At 40.6% G+C, this 18,079-nt stretch overlaps 1 protein-coding gene across 2 annotated transcripts in view; it reads right to left on the reverse strand.

Annotated features, from left to right (window-relative positions):
- Nucleotides 1-14,157, reverse strand: part of Nptn (neuroplastin) — a 69,258-nt gene extending 55,101 nt beyond the window's left edge. For both annotated transcript variants that reach the window (XM_076925524.1, XM_076925525.1), the window contains exon 1: nt 13,999-14,157. In XM_076925524.1, the coding sequence (XP_076781639.1) occupies nt 13,999-14,089 (91 nt within the window). In that variant the 5' untranslated portion in view covers nt 14,090-14,157. The remainder of the gene's footprint in view (nt 1-13,998) is intronic.
- Between the last annotated feature and the right edge of the window lie 3,922 nt (nt 14,158-18,079).

An 18,079-nucleotide genomic window follows, 5' to 3' on the forward strand; every position in this document is an offset into this window, starting at 1 on the left:
CACACATCTGATCACAATCTTGGTTTCCCATATATGTATTTAAGAAAGATTTATCTAAATATTTTAAAAGTTATTCTCCCTCATAGAATGTCATATAGTTTGGAATTTTTATTCTATAGGTATAATGTTTATGAATTTTACTTCATAATTATAAAAAAGAATTGTACACAAACTAGCCATTTTAAGAGAGAGAGAGAGAGAGAGAGAGAGAGAGAGAGAGAAAGAGAGAGAGAAATAAATGAGAAATATCTGAGACTTTACTTTTATCTGTACCTGAGGAATAGAGGAATACAGAGAGAAAAATAACAAAGTATCTCTTGAATTACATTTAATTTAAAATAAGAACTGCAGACATACTTTGAAAGTTATGGAAATTCATATGGTCCGAGGTGGTGTATACCTTTAATCCCACCACTTGGGAGTCAGACAGGTCTTTGTAAGCTCAATGTCAGCCTTTTTTTACATTGACATAGGAACTAAAGTAGAAAAAGAAAATTTCAGACTCCTACCAAGCCCAGTGCCTTTTCTACTCAAGCTCAGCACCTCACAGGTTGATCTTTCTTGACAAAACCCTAATAGATTTCAAAGAGAAATGTGTAAGTTCAGCTGTGATTATGTTATACTTAATTCCACTCTTCCTGGCAAGTTAATGTTACTCATTCATATACTCACCATCCTCTTCCTGGCTCCTAGAACTGTAAGATGGTAAGATCTCTTAAACTAAATACAGTGATACAACACTACTCAAAAGACCTAACAAAAATCTTAAGGGGTAGAGATACAGCTCAGTGAAAAAACAATTGTACAGCATGTGTAAGCCCTTAGTCTCAATGCCTAGCACCACAAAACGCCTCAGAAACCAAGGTTTCTTACTGTTGATTTTAAATGCAAAGAGATTACCTATTCTTTCAAGAGCTAACTCCTTTCTCTGATTCTTTAGATCAGATGGTTATATTTCAACAAATAAAAATTACTCTGTACTCATCAGAAGGAAAGGGATGTGATCAGCCGTGTTTGTACAAACTTTTCTTTCTTCAAAGTCAATAATCTTATATAGCATGCTCCAACCTCTAAACAAAATGTAAAAGAGGACAAGCCTTGATCTCAGCCCCAGAAGCAGCCCTGTCACCTATTCAGGCAATATTATTCTAAATTTTAAAGTATTTTAGGTAAGCAAAAGTCAGAATTAGTAGTAGAGTGTGGGTAAAGCTCAGTGGGGTCCTCTGCTTATCTTCATGAAAACAGTTTTAATTTTCACAGAATTTAAAAACAACTGTCAAACAAAGTAGCTGAAGAAAATACATACAGAACTAAAGTGTAACCCAAATAAATCCACATATCTAAGCTGTATTTCTCAAAACATGCAATATAACATAATTTTGTCCATATTAATCTACTTTAGAAGGCGTTCTGTATAGGTTTTGGTTTGGTTTGGTTTGAGAGTCCCAGGTAGACCAGGCTGGCCTCTAACTCCATATATGTAAGTTGAGGATGGCCTTGATCTTCTAATCCTGCTCCCACCTTACAACTGCTGAGACTACAGACAGGACACACAGATGGACGGACGGATGGATGGATGGGCAGACGGACAGACACTCGAGGGGGTGCACACGCACGCACGCACGCACGCACGCACACACACACATTCTCTTTTTCATTCTCCCCTCCAAGTTCAAAGCTAGCCTGACTTCACAGTGAGACTATATCCATGCCCCTCCCCTGAAAAAAAAAAAAAGACCACATTTAGCTAATACAATCTCTTCACTGTCTCTTTGAAAATTATATCTAAATTGGCATCCAACATTTTATCTGGCAATCCTCCACTCCAACAAGTAAATTCCTATCCCTACCACAATTACAACATCAGCTCCTATTTCTCAAATACATGTAAAAAAAAAAAGGTACTTCTTTTTTAGAACTAGAACTCAGAAGAATTTTGACTAATAAAAGTACTATGAGTTCTCCTTTCAGACAGTAGAGCTTTCCTAATAACACATTTTTACCACACAAAAGAAAGACCTAATTCCTAACCGCCAAAGAAAATTTTAGTAGATCGCAAATGAGGTTCAGTTAACTGGCTGTGCTACTGTGCATTCAACAATTTAAAGTGTGTTTCTTGGTAACTGAAAAAAAAAAAAAAAAAGAGTTGCTTATGAAGGTTATAGTTAAACAAAATCCTGTTTTGCTTACTACCAATTTTCCTAAAAACTAATAAATTTTTATAGCTGCAGAATTTTAGAACTAGCAATGATTTATGACCCTCTGCAATCTGAGTAAAACCCATTTCATTTCATATTCATAGCTTTTATTTTTACTGTTCTCCCGCTGAGCTCCAAAACAAGCACTACCTGGAACGGAGAGTTTTGTTTTGTTTTGCCCCTTCAAACATCTCTTTGCCCTACTTGTGGTAAGTGCAAATAACTCTATTCTGCTAGTTTCATTAAAACCATCAAATGCTAAAGCTCTGTTTTTCTTCCCCAAGCTCTAGGCCTCTGCTCTTTCATACAGCCATCCATCTTTGGAGACTGCCTAATTCCCTCACTTCATTTACACGGCTACCTTGAAGGTATTAATAGACAACCGCATCCCCCTAGTGTTCCCTTTTCCTAAGTTTAGCTTCTGAATCTTAAAACTACCATCAATGTAGAATTATCCACACTCTCTCCTAAATGTGGATAGAAGGTATTCTTAATTATTTGTAGTTCAATCTTAATAAGAAAACAATATCAATATTATACAGTCATTTATTATGTGGTCACTATGTTGCTTGTTTAAGGGTAATTCAATGACAGCTCACTGGCAGCTATTTGAAACCGCTTTGTACTTGCTCTTTTCCAGGTAGCAGTTTCCTGGTTTGCATTAAGGCCACTCACTCATCTCCCTTGGTAAATGACTTGAGATACGGCATTAATGAATATAATTTCAGTGCTGAAACTGCTGTGCTATTTTTTTTTCTTACTGCCCTGTAATGGTGCCCAGACTTGTTAAACTTGTATAATTTTAAAATATGAAGTTAAATGTAACACATTCCTTCAAATTATACATTGAAAGGCATTTCATTGACAGCTGCCAACAGAAGGAAGGACATCTTAATATATCCTATTAAAACATATTTCTCCCTATAAGTAGCAACACACAAAATGAAGAAAACTATCCTGCACTTAAGACCTTTCATAAAAGATAAGTCTTCACTGACAACTAGAAGTGTGCTTCCCATTCCCCTCCAATCCCGCAGCAGCAGCCCAGTGAGCACACAGCTCAGAAGATAGCAGTGCTTCCAGGTTTCCAGGTCTGCATTCAATCACCAACAAAAAGGCAGAGGATCTAGAGAACAAGGACCACAATTCCTAATTTAAGGACAACTAAATATACTAGAAGAAAAGGTATTGTGACTTCACTTTACCACTACCCTTCCAGCCCCAGGTTCAAATAAGGGAGGGTGAAAAACCTATACTTTGCCAGTAATAAATTTGTAAGAGTATATGCTGACAGTACTGATAAATGCCTTGTGAAAATCACCAGATTGTTTGAAACTAAGATGACATACATAATGGCTCAGCAGTTACAAGCACTTTGTACTCCTGTACAGAACCCTAGCATCTACATGGCAGCTCACAACTTTAAGTAACTTCAGGTCCAGTGAACTCCCTCTTCTGCATATGGTACACAGACATACATGCAAGTAAAATATACATACACATAAAACAGAAATAAAAAATCTTTAAAAATAGTTATGAAGGGGCATCCATGTAATCCCAGCATTCAGGAAGCTAAGGCCACTGCTGTGTTTGAGGCCTGCCTAAGTTACACAGCAACATTCTGCTCACTATTTGAAAACAAAACAAAAAAAAGCAAACAACTCACAAAGCTGAGTGGGAAAGCATATTTCTGTAACTCTAGCAGAGGGGTAAAAAGTGAAAAGTTCCAAGCCACTGTAAGGGGAGGGGGGAATCTCAAAAATAATCAGTTAATTAATTAATTCTAAAATGGCTCCATAGCTGAAAATATATTTTTCTCTTTTTTTGCATTAAAAAACTTTATTTCATTTAAAACAGTGATTCTCAACCTTCCTAAGGCTTTGATCCTTTAGTAGTTTCTCATGTTGTAGTGACCCCCAACCATAAAATTACTTAATTACTATTTCAAAACTGTAATTTTGCTACTGTTTTGAATTGTAATGTAAATATCTGGTATGTAGGATATCTGATATGTGACCCACAGGTTGTGAGCCACTGATTTAAAAGATCCAATATATGAAGCCAAATTAACCCCAAATTTACAGCTACATTCAGAGATCTCCTAAATTAAATGACTGTTCAAAGTCACCTATCATCACTATTTTCCCAAAGCTGTTTCTGAGGAAAAGCTGACGTTACTGTAATACACTTATCTCAGTAAAGGCTGACAGGCTTTTCCCTTCTGGACCAAGATAAAAATACCACAGAACCAGTTCTAGTGCTTTTCCCACACTAGGTACATGTAAGCTATAAATTAACTTATGGTGCTGTACTTTGCTCCTGTATTTATTCCAAATACTGGTGCTGGTCAACACTTTGTGGGACAGTACTTCAGAACTTCCCTCTTTAGGTGTACATTAAAGGAAGTGGGTTTTTCATCCCAGGGACAAACTACCACAAAGCAAAGGAACAACTTTCCTAGTTAATCAGCAACAGCACAAACCACTTACTGATTGTTTTCAGTTATGGGTTCATTTATATAAAGTAATGCAGGTTACCTTTTCTATACACATATTAAAATTTAAAAACTAAAATTAAAATTATACAAATTAAAAAATGAGTTTGTTACTTTATAGCTTGGATTTCATTTGATGTGGAGATAGTGTGTCTAATGAGTCCTAGAAATCACTTCAGCCAAGAGTAGTAGTGGAAGATGGAAGATTCATCCTTCCTTCTTTCCAGCACTCCCTTGAAGGACAGAAGCTCCCAGGAGGGGGGCTTCAACTGCATTAAGGAACCTTCCCAGCAGAGCTGCTCATCAATGAGTGGCCTGCTGTCATGTAGTCACTGCAAGCATTCAAGGAGGAAAGACAACCTTGGAGAGAGGACTCCTGTGTCTCTTAAGAGCTTAGACTGAGATTCTAGAAAATTCCCTCAGGGAATTCTGAAGAGAATTCCTAAAAGGAAAGAGAAGCACACATATTCTTTATTTTTAGAATCCCTCCTGAGTTTTCTTTCTTTAAAGGTGCAATAGAAAATACAGTCTACAGCTTTTAAAAATACATGTTTACCCTTCTATCACTATCTTGGGAAGGGTTCATTATGATTTCTTTTTATTATAAAGAAAAGATGGAGATTACATTTCTAATTTTGTAAATTTTCAGAAAAAAATATTTAAGATCTAGTAGTCAATGCCCTAGAAACTTTGGTGGGTTTTTGTTTGTTTGTTTGTTTGTTTTTTGGTTTTTTGAGACAGGGTTTCTCTGTGTAGCCCTGGCTGTCCTGGAACTCACTCTGTAGACCAGGCTGGCCTCGAACTCAGAAATCCGCCTGCCTCTGCCTCCCAAGTGCTGGGATTAAAGGCGTGCGCCACCACCACCCGGCTGAAACTTTGTATTTTTAAGTAATATACACATATATAAATAAATTACTCATTAAAACAACTCACATCTGTTTTTCATTATACTCTAAAACATATTAGTAATCTTGATGTACTGAAAGAATACAAGAAAATACAGTATTCAAGCAGTCACTATTTCTACTAAGACTATTTTCAAACTGTCATAGCCTAATCATGAACTGTTAAATCAACTGAGGTGGTCCCTATAATTTTCTTACACTGCTTCACCAGACACTGCATTAGCTGTGAACTTTATTATACTATTTATGTGAGTCCATGTGTTGGGGGAGGAGGCATGTACATGTGCCACAGTTTACATTACGTGGAGGTCAAAGAACAGCTTGCAGGTTGGTTCTTGGAATTGAACTTAGATTACCAGGCTAGGTAGCAAGCAATTTTACCCACTGAGCCATCTTATTGGCCTAATAAACTATTCTTCCATCTGAGTCACAGGCACACGCGCGCACGCGCGCGCACACACACACACACACACACACAAACACACACACACAAACACACACACACACAAACACACAAACACACACACACACAAACACACACACACGTTTTTAAAAAGAGTTCTGCTATGTAACCCAGTCTAGTCTCAAACTCTTTTCCTTCCTGTTTCAACCTCCTGGGTTCTGGGATTACAAACATACCAACCTGTCCGCCAACAGTAATTTTTACAATCTTAAAAGTTATTTCAACATTTGTGAATCAAACACACTGTTGTACTACAAATTAAATCCTTCACAGAGTATATTTTAGATCATAAAAAACCCTAGTTTGTAATGCAAAAATTGCACTTCTTAGGTTATTTTCAGTTAATAAACAACAAAGATATAGCTGACGATTCCTGAAACTAGATGATTAGTACATAGGAGGCTACATGATCTCTTTCGTTTTAGTTTGTTTGTTGGATTAACTTTGATCTTTCCAACCCAGGCTGGTCTCCAATTTGTTATGTAGCCAAGGATGATGTTAAGACTCCTGATCTTCCTGCCTCCATTTCTCAATCACTAAAGTTACAGGCATGTGCCACCACATGTAGTTTATGTACTGTATGTTTACAATTCTAACAAAAATGGAAAAGAAATGGACACAACAAGCATGAGAGGTAAGCCCATAAACTGTGGTTTAGTTTGGACAGGCAAGATATCTTAGTGGGTAAAGATGCCTGTGACAAGCCTGATGACCCGAATTCAATCCTGGGAACCCACTTGGTGAAAGGAAAGAATCAATTTCTACAAGTTGTTTTCTGACCTCAAAACATAGACTAAAGTGCGTTGAGTGCCCATATATGCACTTTATACATACAAAACATTTTTTTTATTTTATGTGTTGTTTCTAGGGGCTATTAGTAACTTCCTCAGATTTAATTTGGAGTATATTTTAGATATATAGTTAAAGTAAGTCATATACAAAAACAGATTTCCTCAAAGGATAACATTTAAAAAGTAATGAAGTTAAGTGATATTTCATTGTCTCATCGTTAACCAGTGTTCAACCAAAAGAAAAGAATACAAATGCCTACCTGGCAAGAATGTTCATTTCTCAATTGTTTTTAATTCACACTGGCAATTTCTGCACTGAGCTGCAATCTCTAACAGTTACTGTTCTGTCTTCCTTAAAAACAAGAACTGTAAGTACTGTTTGAAGTATACTTAGAGAAAGTCAAATTTCAAAACAGTACATGTCTTAATATTTATCATTAAAGTAGGTTTCTAAAAGCTTATAAAAACAGAAACTTATAAAGATCCATTGGACGCAGAACCTACACTGGGTCTAAGAACTAAGTCATTTTTAGAACTGGAAGGCAGCTGAGATACCATCAAAACCACCCATCTAAAAATACAGCAGGGAAGGAAAGAAGAGTCAATAACATTAACCCACTCCTGCAATGGGCCTGGTCAGCATTCTACCAGGAAAGGTCTGAAGGTATTGACATGTATTTTAAGTTTAATCACTTTTAGAATAAGAGGAAACACTTGAATGTGATTAAAACTGTTGATGTGGGCTGGAGAGATGGCTCAGCAGTTAAGAATACTGACTGCTCTTCCAGAGGTCCTGAATTCAATTCCCAGCAACCACAGGGTGGCTCACAACCATCTGTAATGGGACCAGACGCCCTCTTCTGGTGTGTCTGAAGACAGCTACAGTGTACTCATATACATAAAATAAATAAAAAAGATTTTTTTAAAAAAGTCTTCAAAGGCCTTACAAGTGAGTTTTAAAATGTATTATCTAAGGCTAAAATTAAACTCTACTTTACAATGTCATTTTTACATTTATGTAAAGTGTCATTATCAAAGTCAAGTTGTTCACAGGAAGTGCTTTTGCAGCACTTTTACAAAAATTTTTTTTTTTTCGAGACAGGGTTTCTCCGTGTAGTCCTGGCTGTCCTGGAACTCACTCTGTAGACCAGGCTGGCCTCGAACTCAGAAATCCACCTGCCTCTGCCTCCCAAGTGCTGGGCACTTTTACAATTTTGATGTCTCAATTTATTTAAAAGTCCCTACAATTTTTCTATGGGATTTTGGAGGGTTTTTTTTAAAGACTTATTTATTCATTATTGCATATGAGTATACTGTCACTGTCTTCAGACACACCAGAAGAGAGCATCAGATCCCATTACAGATGATTGTGAGCCACCATGTGATTGCTGGGAATTGAACTCAGGACTTCTGGAAGAGCAGTCAGTGCTCTTAACTGCTGAGCCATCTCTCCAGCCCCCTACAATTTTTTTTAAAGATTTAATATTATTTTTAATTATGTGTCTACATGTGTATGTGCACACAAGTACAAGTAACCATGGAAACCAAAGGTTTTTGGATCCCCTAGAGCTGGAGTCAGAAGCAGATGGGAGCTACCTTCATCTTCTGGAGAACAGTATGCGTTCTTAACCACTGAAAGTCACTTCTCTCACCCCATTCTACTATTCTTCCTAGCGGCTTCTGTCCCTCCAGACCTCTTTCAAATAAAGAGCCATCACTCCTTCCTTGAATACTCAGCTTCCTCCTCGTCCCACTACAGCCTTTTGGCTTTCTCTTTCTTTTAAAGCATCATTCACTATGTTTGATCCTGTCCAGACTGTGCTCTTGTTGTAAACAATGAGTTAAGAGAGAATGAGTTAAACAACAGAAATTATTTCACAAATAATTTTCCATTTTCTAAAGCTTCTCTGTGTAATTTTATTATCAAACTATCAAACTTTCACTGAATACCTTCTGTATGGTAGTCAACACTCACTCATTTTTCCATTTATTTCATTTTAACAGGTTACAGCACCCTATCTTCCCCCCAAAGCATTAAAAAAAAAATCTTTATATATCTTAGCACTCAGGAGGGTAAAGTATGAGGATCTAAGTTCAAGGTAAGGAGCTGCTCAGCAAAAACCTGTCTCAAAAAACAAAATATAATATAAAAATAAAACAAAGGAGGAAGTAAACATTTTCATTCTAAAAAACATTTTAATTAAAAACATGCAAACTCACAGAGCACCTTTGTAAGTCACCTTTGCCACCAAATCACCAGGCCTGACAACCTGACTTCAATCCCCAAAATCTACATGGTAAAAGAAGATAACTGTAAGGTTTGTCCTCTGACTTGCACAGGTATACCAAGAAATAAATACCTATTCACAAATGCACAGAAACACATACACACAGGTAAATAAGTGTGAGAAATCTTTAAATAACAAATAAGATCAAGAGGTAAAGCACTTGCCTAACATCTGAGAAGCCCTAAAATTAATCTTAGCACAGAAAAAAATATTTTAAATAAAATTAAAATTATAGTACAGTAGCATGTTACCTTAGAGCAATGGTTCTTAACCTGCCTAATGCTGTGACCCTTTAATACAGTTCTTTATGTTGCGCTGACCTCCCAACCATAAGCTTGTTTTTGTTGCTACTTCATAACTGTAATTTTGCTACCATTATGAATAATAATATAAATATCTGATATACAGGATTTCCAATATGTGACTCCCCTGGGAAAAGGGTTGTTTGTTCAGTTGCAGCCCACAAACCACTGCCTTAGAGCCTACAAGAAAATGTTTCACAGAAAAACCATATTGAAAAAGCAAAAAATTTCTTGTAATAGTCTAATTTCTCAAGAAAATAAAACTCACTGGGCGGTGGTGGCGCACGTCTTTAATCCCAGCACTTGGGAGGCAGAGGCAGGCAGATTTCTGAGTTCGAGGCCAGCCTGGTCTACAGAGTGAGTTCCAGGACAGCCAGGGCTACACAGGGAAACCCTGTCTCAAAAAACCAAAACAAAAAGAAAAAAAAAGAAAAGAAAACTCATGGGAAATCAGATCTACAATGAAAACAAATCTTAATTTGTGGCAAGTAAATTAGCTGTGGAGCACATCTCTATTTAAAAATGTTTTCTTTCAGTTTTTGTTAAACTTTGGCAATACTCATATGTTAATCTCTGTTTACATGTGTGTATACACACACATACACACACACAAATCTCTCTCTCAACATGGACTCAATAACTATAAACAAGCCAAGAAATAGGTTCTATTGTAGTCAAATGGCCTTTCCTATTAGACCTCTGACAAATGTGTGCAAAGAGATAAAAGACAGTTTCCTTGGGAAAGCCTTTATTCAAAGGTAGGTTCCTTATTCTAGTCAAATAATATTTTAATATGTTTAAATCTGTTGCTTGACTTTTTGTCATACATGTGTGCCATGGTTATCACTGATAAGGTTTTATCTTTCTGATACTCATTTTAGTTCACTCTAGGAAGACAGTCTAAAGCAAAACTGCCAAACAACTGAAGCAAACAGCACCTGACAAAAAGATTCATGAATCACCTAGTGCAGATACTAGCATTGTTTCGAGCATAATGTCCACAGCTATCTAGAATCACCTAAGCAAAATGGTTTCTTCAAATGCAGCTGTTAACAATAAAACTCATTAGATTCTCTCATTTACCTCTACAGTATTATCTAACTTGGTAAGTTTCAGGATGAACACATTACATTTTTACATTCTATCCCACATTCAGCTAACATCTGTAAACCTCTTGAATATTTTCCAGCTACTACATTCTACTTCCCTTACAACAACAGTATTTTATAAAAAGGCAACACCTGACCCTTATGAAAATGTACTCATTTGTGGGCATATCAGGAGAAAAGAATGCCATGAAATCTCCCAGACAACCAAACAGAATATGAGCTTCCTCACCAGAATTTCAATTGCAGCAACATGGTTGGCACAAATCTCTGTAAGGGACCTTCAAATGACCTGTTTACTTGTATTCACGATGACAGAAGCTTTGATAAGTGTTTAATACATATAAGAAGAAAAGCAATCATGCTACGTCTTAAGGATAATAATTATGGCTAACACTGAGACTTGAAATATTATCACAATAAAATCCAACTAGACTCATTCCCTCATTTAATCCTTAAATCATCCCTATGAGACTAACACTGTAATCCCCATTTCACAGACCAAACTAAGGCTTGCCTTACTCAAGGTCACTTAGCTGTAGAGAACTAGAATTCAACCCAGTTCTTGGAAAGACAAAGCTCAATGGTAGCATGCTTGCCTAGTACATACAAAGGTTTGAGCCCTAATACCGCTACACACAGACACAGACACACACACACACACACACACACACACACACCTCTCCCTCTCTCTCCCCCCTCTATACACACGCACACGCAAAAAACAAAACACCAGCTCTATCTGTGTCCAAAGCCTGTGCTCTAGATCACATTACACTGCTTGGTTTAATGTTCAATTTTAACCTAAACCCTTTGAATATTTTAAAATTTTTGACTTGTTGGTGAGTGATATCTACAAAAAAAAAAAAAAACAACTAAGGGTTTTATATGAAACTGTGATTACTCTGAATATTTATATGAGAAATAAAATGTACTTGAATCCCTATTAGGTAATGGGTCAGATTCCTTTTGGAGTTAAAAAGAGATGCTGCTGGCCATCTACACCCAATTCTTTACTTAAGGAATAATAAAAAGAGAAGCTTTTCAAAAACTTCTACATGCCTAAACTGCCACATTTTCAATCCAGAACCAGTGACTCTACAACTGATTTTCCAAAGCATTATTTTTATAATCAGTATGTCTAACATTTAGATATTATGTGGAACATGGTATCTCTTTCTTAAATCGCTGTATAAAAAAGTGAAAACACTTGAGGACACAAAATCATACTACTACAGGACTGTAATCAACAGAAAACTTAAATATTATCACTGAGACACGTTGCAGAAAGCTTTAAAATGGCATCCTTAACCATATAAACTCAGAAGTAACCATTTCTTTCTTGAATTAAATTTACATTCATTTAGCTCAACTATGGATCCATAGTCACTTTACTAGCCCTGTCACGTGACTAAATCCAAGCTCATTTCAAGGGAAAGGCTGCATATGCTGTATTTAGAACATATTATCAACAAGAGCAGATGAGTCTGTAGGCCTATCCAAAAACCTTGACTTAGTTGCTAAGAAACTACAATTTACCATATTATAAATCATCAAAAACAACTTATGCCAGCAGAAATGAAGTATCTAAGATCAAGAATCTCTCACCTATAATGCAAAATGAAACTATGCTATCTTCACAAATAACTGAAATAAGAATCAAATTCACATTGTTATTCCATCTATGATAAATGATAAACATATAGACAGATACATACATACATACATACATACATACACATACATACATACCAAGCATAGAGCCAGCAAGCTAACTTTACCCTTTCCCTTCATATTTAAAGGAAAGGGGAATGCAAGTGTCCATATCCTTAGGATATTCAATATAAGAAACAAACGCTTCCTTTCTGACTCATGCAGTAATGAAGCCATAAGGCATACAATTCCCTTGTAGAATTTGATAAAGTGACCTTTTTTCCAATACCAAATATGATCCATTTTCACTGTATCCTCTAGCATTTTAAGCTCGGTTTGTCTTCAAAATACTGAACTCTACTGCTCTGACTGATTTTGTTTTAATGAAAGCCATTTCAATTCCAGACAAGAACAATTTTAATTGTTTTAGTATAACAACGAAGAAATTTGGAGATTAAAACTAATGTATGGCTCCCTATCCCTAACCAACTTCTCATTTTTTTTTCATGTTTAAAAAAAGAAATCTTTAAACCTCCTAATAGTTGTTTCCACAATAGCTGAATTACGTTCATTTTAGGTTTGTATTGGAATGATCGGTTCAACAACTGACTATGACAACGCCATCCAGCAGAATCGGTTGTGTTCAGCTCCCCCAATCCTATTATCTTTCACCATCTTCTCTAAAAAGCTTCAGTTCAAAACCCCATTCTCTCACTTCCACTGCACCTTAAACACATCCCAGAGACCATATTCAGATTCCTCAGAAATAACATCTCTGCAGTCTTGAAACTTTTTAGTTCTAAAAGCCCACTCCCCCCCCCCCCCATCTCCCTGCCACCATCTCTCATGGCCCTCAATCCCACCACTGCAGATGTGGCTGTGTCCCAGCCCTCCCCAAAGGCCGAACTAACATCATACAGCATTTGTCACAACTTGTGCCCCCCCCCATGTATCCGCCGCGCTACAAAGCAACATTACACCCCCGACTTCCTGCATTTTACTCTCTTCCCTTATTTTTCGTCTTCCCCCACTCCCACCACTATACCCAGGCACCCTTTACTTCCCTGTTATTTCCTCTACCACGGTTTTAAAGCTTTCCCCGCATCCTCTGCTCATTTTCCTCTCCTTATTTAGAAACTCCCTTTAGCTTTCCCAACCGCTACCCTAGAATGCCCAGCACACTCCACCCTCTTTGGCAAAACCCAGCCCTCTTCCCCCAGCTCCTTTGGAGACACTGCTGCCTCTCTCTTCCAGGTCCCCCTACTGCAGTCAACCCACTCCATCATCTTTCCGCCCACCTTCCCTCTACCCCCAAATCCAAGGTTGCCCAAATCTCTTAACTAACCCCTCTCCTTAAGAGACTCAAGCAGTCGGCTGCCCCTAGATAGTCTACCGGATCCTTTTGACCCCAGCTCCCCCCCTCCTCCCATTTTGCAGAATGTCACCCGGGTTCCAGGGCCCCAGTCGAATCCCGGGTGTCAGCGCCCGCGGAGCCCGGTTCTCTCGCCGACGCCACCCCTCCGCCAGCTCGAACTCGAACGCCTGTCTCCCGCCGCTTTCTACAGAGCCGCCCCCGCTACTCCAGCTCCCGGTGCGCGAAGAGCCCCACGCCGCGGACCTGTCTTCAGAGCCCCGGGCTCGCACCAAAGCGACGCCTCCACCTCTCAACGATGCTCCTCCTCGCCTCAGCCCGGCCGCCCGCTGCCGGCTCCGGCATCCCCCTCAGGCCTGGGCCCGGCCCCTCCGGTTGCCGGAGCCCGGCGCCCCCGCCCGACCCGCCCCCGGCCCCTCGGCTTACCGTTCTGAGCAGCGCCTGGCCCCGGGAGGAGCGAGCCAGAGACCAGCAAGAGCGAGAGGGCCAGGGCGCCGGGGAGCGACGAGCCCGACATCCTCCCTAGCCGGAGAGCGCGCGGCGAATGGGCCGGGGCCGGGGCCGGGGAAGGGAGGGGAGGGAGGGAGGGGGCGGGCGAGCGCGCGCGCGAGGGAGTGAACGAGGGAGGCAGCCGCGGCCGAGCTCCGTCCTTCCCCGTCCTCCTCCTACCGCCGCAGCGTCCAAGCCTCGCGAGACCTCCGCTGGCGGCCGTGGGCGGTCCAGGAGCGCCGGCGGCAAGGCTCGCGAGAAGAGGCCCTCGCCCGAAGTCCCCGCCCCTGCAGAGGCTGATTGGCCTAGCGCAAGGGGAGGTCACGTGCGAAGGGCGCTTCTGGCCACGTGACGGGGCGAGGCGGGGACTCCACCCGCTCCCTCTCCCACGGGGGAGGACAGCAGAGTACAGTTTTCCCTTCTGTGGCATCCTAGCGCCCATAAATTAGAGGAAGCATTGAGAAAACAGTGTCTCTCCGCCACCCATCCTGCCTCTCGTGCGGTACGGCTCTAAGCCTCAGAAATGGATACACTAGACCCTGCTTTTTAAGCTTCCTATTATTTATTGTCCCTTATCAAAAACCTGCTCTTCCTTCTGCACTTCGATCAAGCTAGAGGAATCTGGCCACAACCTCCCCGCCTCGTGTTTTTTTTTTTCCCTCCCAGGCAGTGTTACGATCGCTGTGCTTTCCCGCTCGGACATCTGTTCCCTCAGCCTTCAAGTGTCCTCCTTTTCCTCTCCACCAGTGCCCTCCCCACCCCCACCCCTCTTTGGCCTTATTTTAGCTTCGCCAGCTCTGAGGGCCTGAAGAACTAGCCTATGCGGGCCCACAGATACAGCTCTACAAGGAAGTCACAATATGCCCAGTAACAGGCAAAAACTTTGGTAGAGAGAACCCATGAGACAATAGTTCCCGTTCCGTTCACGGTTCCGCCTGGTGTATCAGAGGTTAAGGATGAGTCCAATGGCCCGTAGGAAAGGGGCCATCAAAAAGGAGTTTAGCCATGTTGCATGGAAATTTGAGAAATGCCTTCCTTTGCGGGGAGGGAGTACTGGGGAGATGCCATAGTCCACACAAATGTTTGGTACACAAGCATGAACACCTGAGTTTCCCAGCATAAAAGGGAAAAGATGGCCACCAGGGCCACTGGCTGTCATCCTGGGCTGGAGTTTGCTGACTAGTCTGCCTAGCCAATCCATGAGCTCTAGGTTCAGTGAGAGATCCTGCCTCAAAAACTGGAGTATTCTCAAAAAAAAAAAAAAAAAAAAAAAAAAAAAAAAAAAAAGTGAAGAATATACCCAATCTGGGTATTTTCTGGCCTCCAAGTGCATGCAGCCTCTTCCATGTCACACACAAACACAGGCTTGGGGGAGTTGGTTTGTTTGTTTTTCCTGTACCACCCTTAGCACTTGTGGTTAGCACAGGAGTGTTTTCTGTGGTTGATCTCATCTCTGAGTCACAACAGACATCCTCGGGTGTCTCTGTGGCTGGAAAGTGAGAAACGGTAAACCGGCCTGCTGACCTGACTACATTCAAAGGATTTAGAGAATTTACAGAAAGGACACCATCGCAAACTCTCCAGCTTTCCCAGGAACTAGACCAACTACCCACTATCGACTGCTTTCCAGCAAGGGCTGGGGCTATATCCCTGTGGTATGTTCACAAAAGAAAAGCTGTTCAGAACCTCAGATCTGCATGTGTGATGAAGAGACTGGAAGATATTTTTGTCTGGACAAAGGCTGTTCCACTGACATCCTGTAAGGACAGCTACCGAGCTGCCTCTAGTGCAGCCAAGATTCTCAGCTGATGTAAGCTTTTGTTGAATGCAACCACTCTGCCTCCTAGAAACCTTGACAGACCTACTTATTTATACTTGCAATGAGGAATCCTTATAAAAGTACATCATTCATAGAAGGGGAAACTGAGGCTAAGACATGGCAGGTTTTGCTCAGGATCTCCAAACATGTCTGTCGATGGCAGACAGTGGGGTTCACTTGCTTTTGGGCTTATTTTAGAAGTGAAAGAGAATTTTGAAATAGGCCCAAACTAATAAAAATAACAGGGCCCTGTGATTCCATTCCTTTTCCCTAACCTAAATAGTTAAAAGTGCCTGCCAGCAGGTTTGGGCCCAGTTAATTAGTTACAGAGGAGGTAGAGTTACAAGACAAAGGCCTGTTAAAACATCCCAGAAACTGACTGGCCAAGAGAGGAACTACACCCTGACCCATGGACCGGTATAGCCTGCTGATGTTCAAAAAAAATAAAACAACCAATCGTGTGCACCCTCATGAAAGTTCCCCCTTTTCCCCACCCCGCCCATATATAAACCCTAGACCCCTGAGCCGAGGGGTCAGTCCCTCTATCCCCTATGTGAGATATGGAGATATGGACTGGCCCAGAGCTCTGATTAAACCGCCTCATGTGCTTGCATCAAGTCGGTCTCTCGTGTGTCTTTGGGTGTGTGTGCTATCCTGAGACTCGAGTGGGGTCCCCTTCTGGGGAGTCTTAGACCTTTCAAGAAGCACATCCCCTTGCCCTCTTGAAGCTGAGCGTGGCATATGGCCGACTCAGCCATGAAATGTGAGAAGTGGCATGCATCATTTTCCAAATGAAGCATTCACTCATTTCCAAGGTTTCAGACTCTTTTGCCTTGGGTTACTTAGATTAACTTGAATCACTATTGTGAGTAATGGCTATGATAGTGAAAACACATGTCAACAGGAAAGGGGTGGCCACCTGGATCCATCCTGTCTACCCACACGGAACGGATACCATCTCTGAGTTACACTACTGAGATTCAAGGATGTTTGCTCCTTTCCACTTTTAGAACTTTTAATTTTATGTGTGTGAACGTTTTCCCTGCATGTATGTCCGTGCTCTGTGTGTGTTACGATGCCTGTAAAGTCTACAGGGGGATGTTGGAACCCTGGAACTGGAGTTATAAATAGTTGTGAGCATTCATGTGGGTGCTGAGACCTGAACCTGGGTCCTCTGCAGGAGCAGTAAATGTTCGCAACAACTGAGCCGCCTCTCCAGCCCTTCCTCAGCGGTTGTTCTGATAGCACAATCTGAACTCTTCTGGATAAGAAACAATAAAATCCACCCCCTCCACATCACTAGTACCTATCTATGCATCCAGTGACCTAATAATTTCTCTTGACAGTATCTGTCAAACAGAGACAACAATCATTGCAGCCTTGAAAGAGTGTGAGAAGAAAAAGCGGATAATTGTATGTGCAATATTTTGAGCAATTTCTGGTGTGTCACAAGCACTTCAATGTTGATCATGACACCTACAGCTCCAATTCCAACCTACATTTCCCCTCCCCAAAGGTATAATGTCATGATTACAAAAAGTGACTCAGGAGAAATCTTTTACCTCTGGGTGTTACCATTCAACTCTCAAAGCACTCAGTTATGAAGAACCCTTTTTACCTAGGAAAAACACTATTGGTTTCTGTCTGCTGTTAAAACACACAACTAAAATCTCCTATTGATGAGCAAACTTCTTTAAAGGAATTTCGAAATGGGGGGGGGGGGAGGGTATTATTGTTTACGGCTTACCAGACATAATAGCTCACACCAATACTTGGGAGGCTGAGGCATCACTACAAGTCCCAGGTCAGGTTAGGATACATAGTGAGATCCAGATCACCAGCCTACGCTACAGAGAGCAAAGTCCTGTCTTAAAACAAAACCGATTATTATTTAAACCCACTAAGAAAACTACAAATGCAGATGTGCCCAAGGATTAAGTTCTTTGTAATGCATCAGAAGAGCCCTAGGGGTCCTCAGAGCTCAGGCCTGAACACTTTCCTGGCCTCCAGGGAATCCTTGGAGGTCCTTTTTCTAGTGTTGGTAGCGCCCCCTGGTGCTAAGTCCTGTAATTCCCAAATAGAAAGGCTTCCCTTGGTTTGGTTTGTTATGGTTCACTTGGCCATTTTAAGATTGGTCAAAAAAACGATAGAGTCATAGGGTTCCTAGAGATGACCTTGAACTTCCTAATGGTTTCCTGT

The sequence above is a fragment of the Arvicanthis niloticus genome, chromosome 26, assembly GCF_011762505.2.
Source record: "Arvicanthis niloticus isolate mArvNil1 chromosome 26, mArvNil1.pat.X, whole genome shotgun sequence".
NCBI classification, from domain to species: domain Eukaryota; kingdom Metazoa; phylum Chordata; class Mammalia; order Rodentia; family Muridae; genus Arvicanthis; species Arvicanthis niloticus.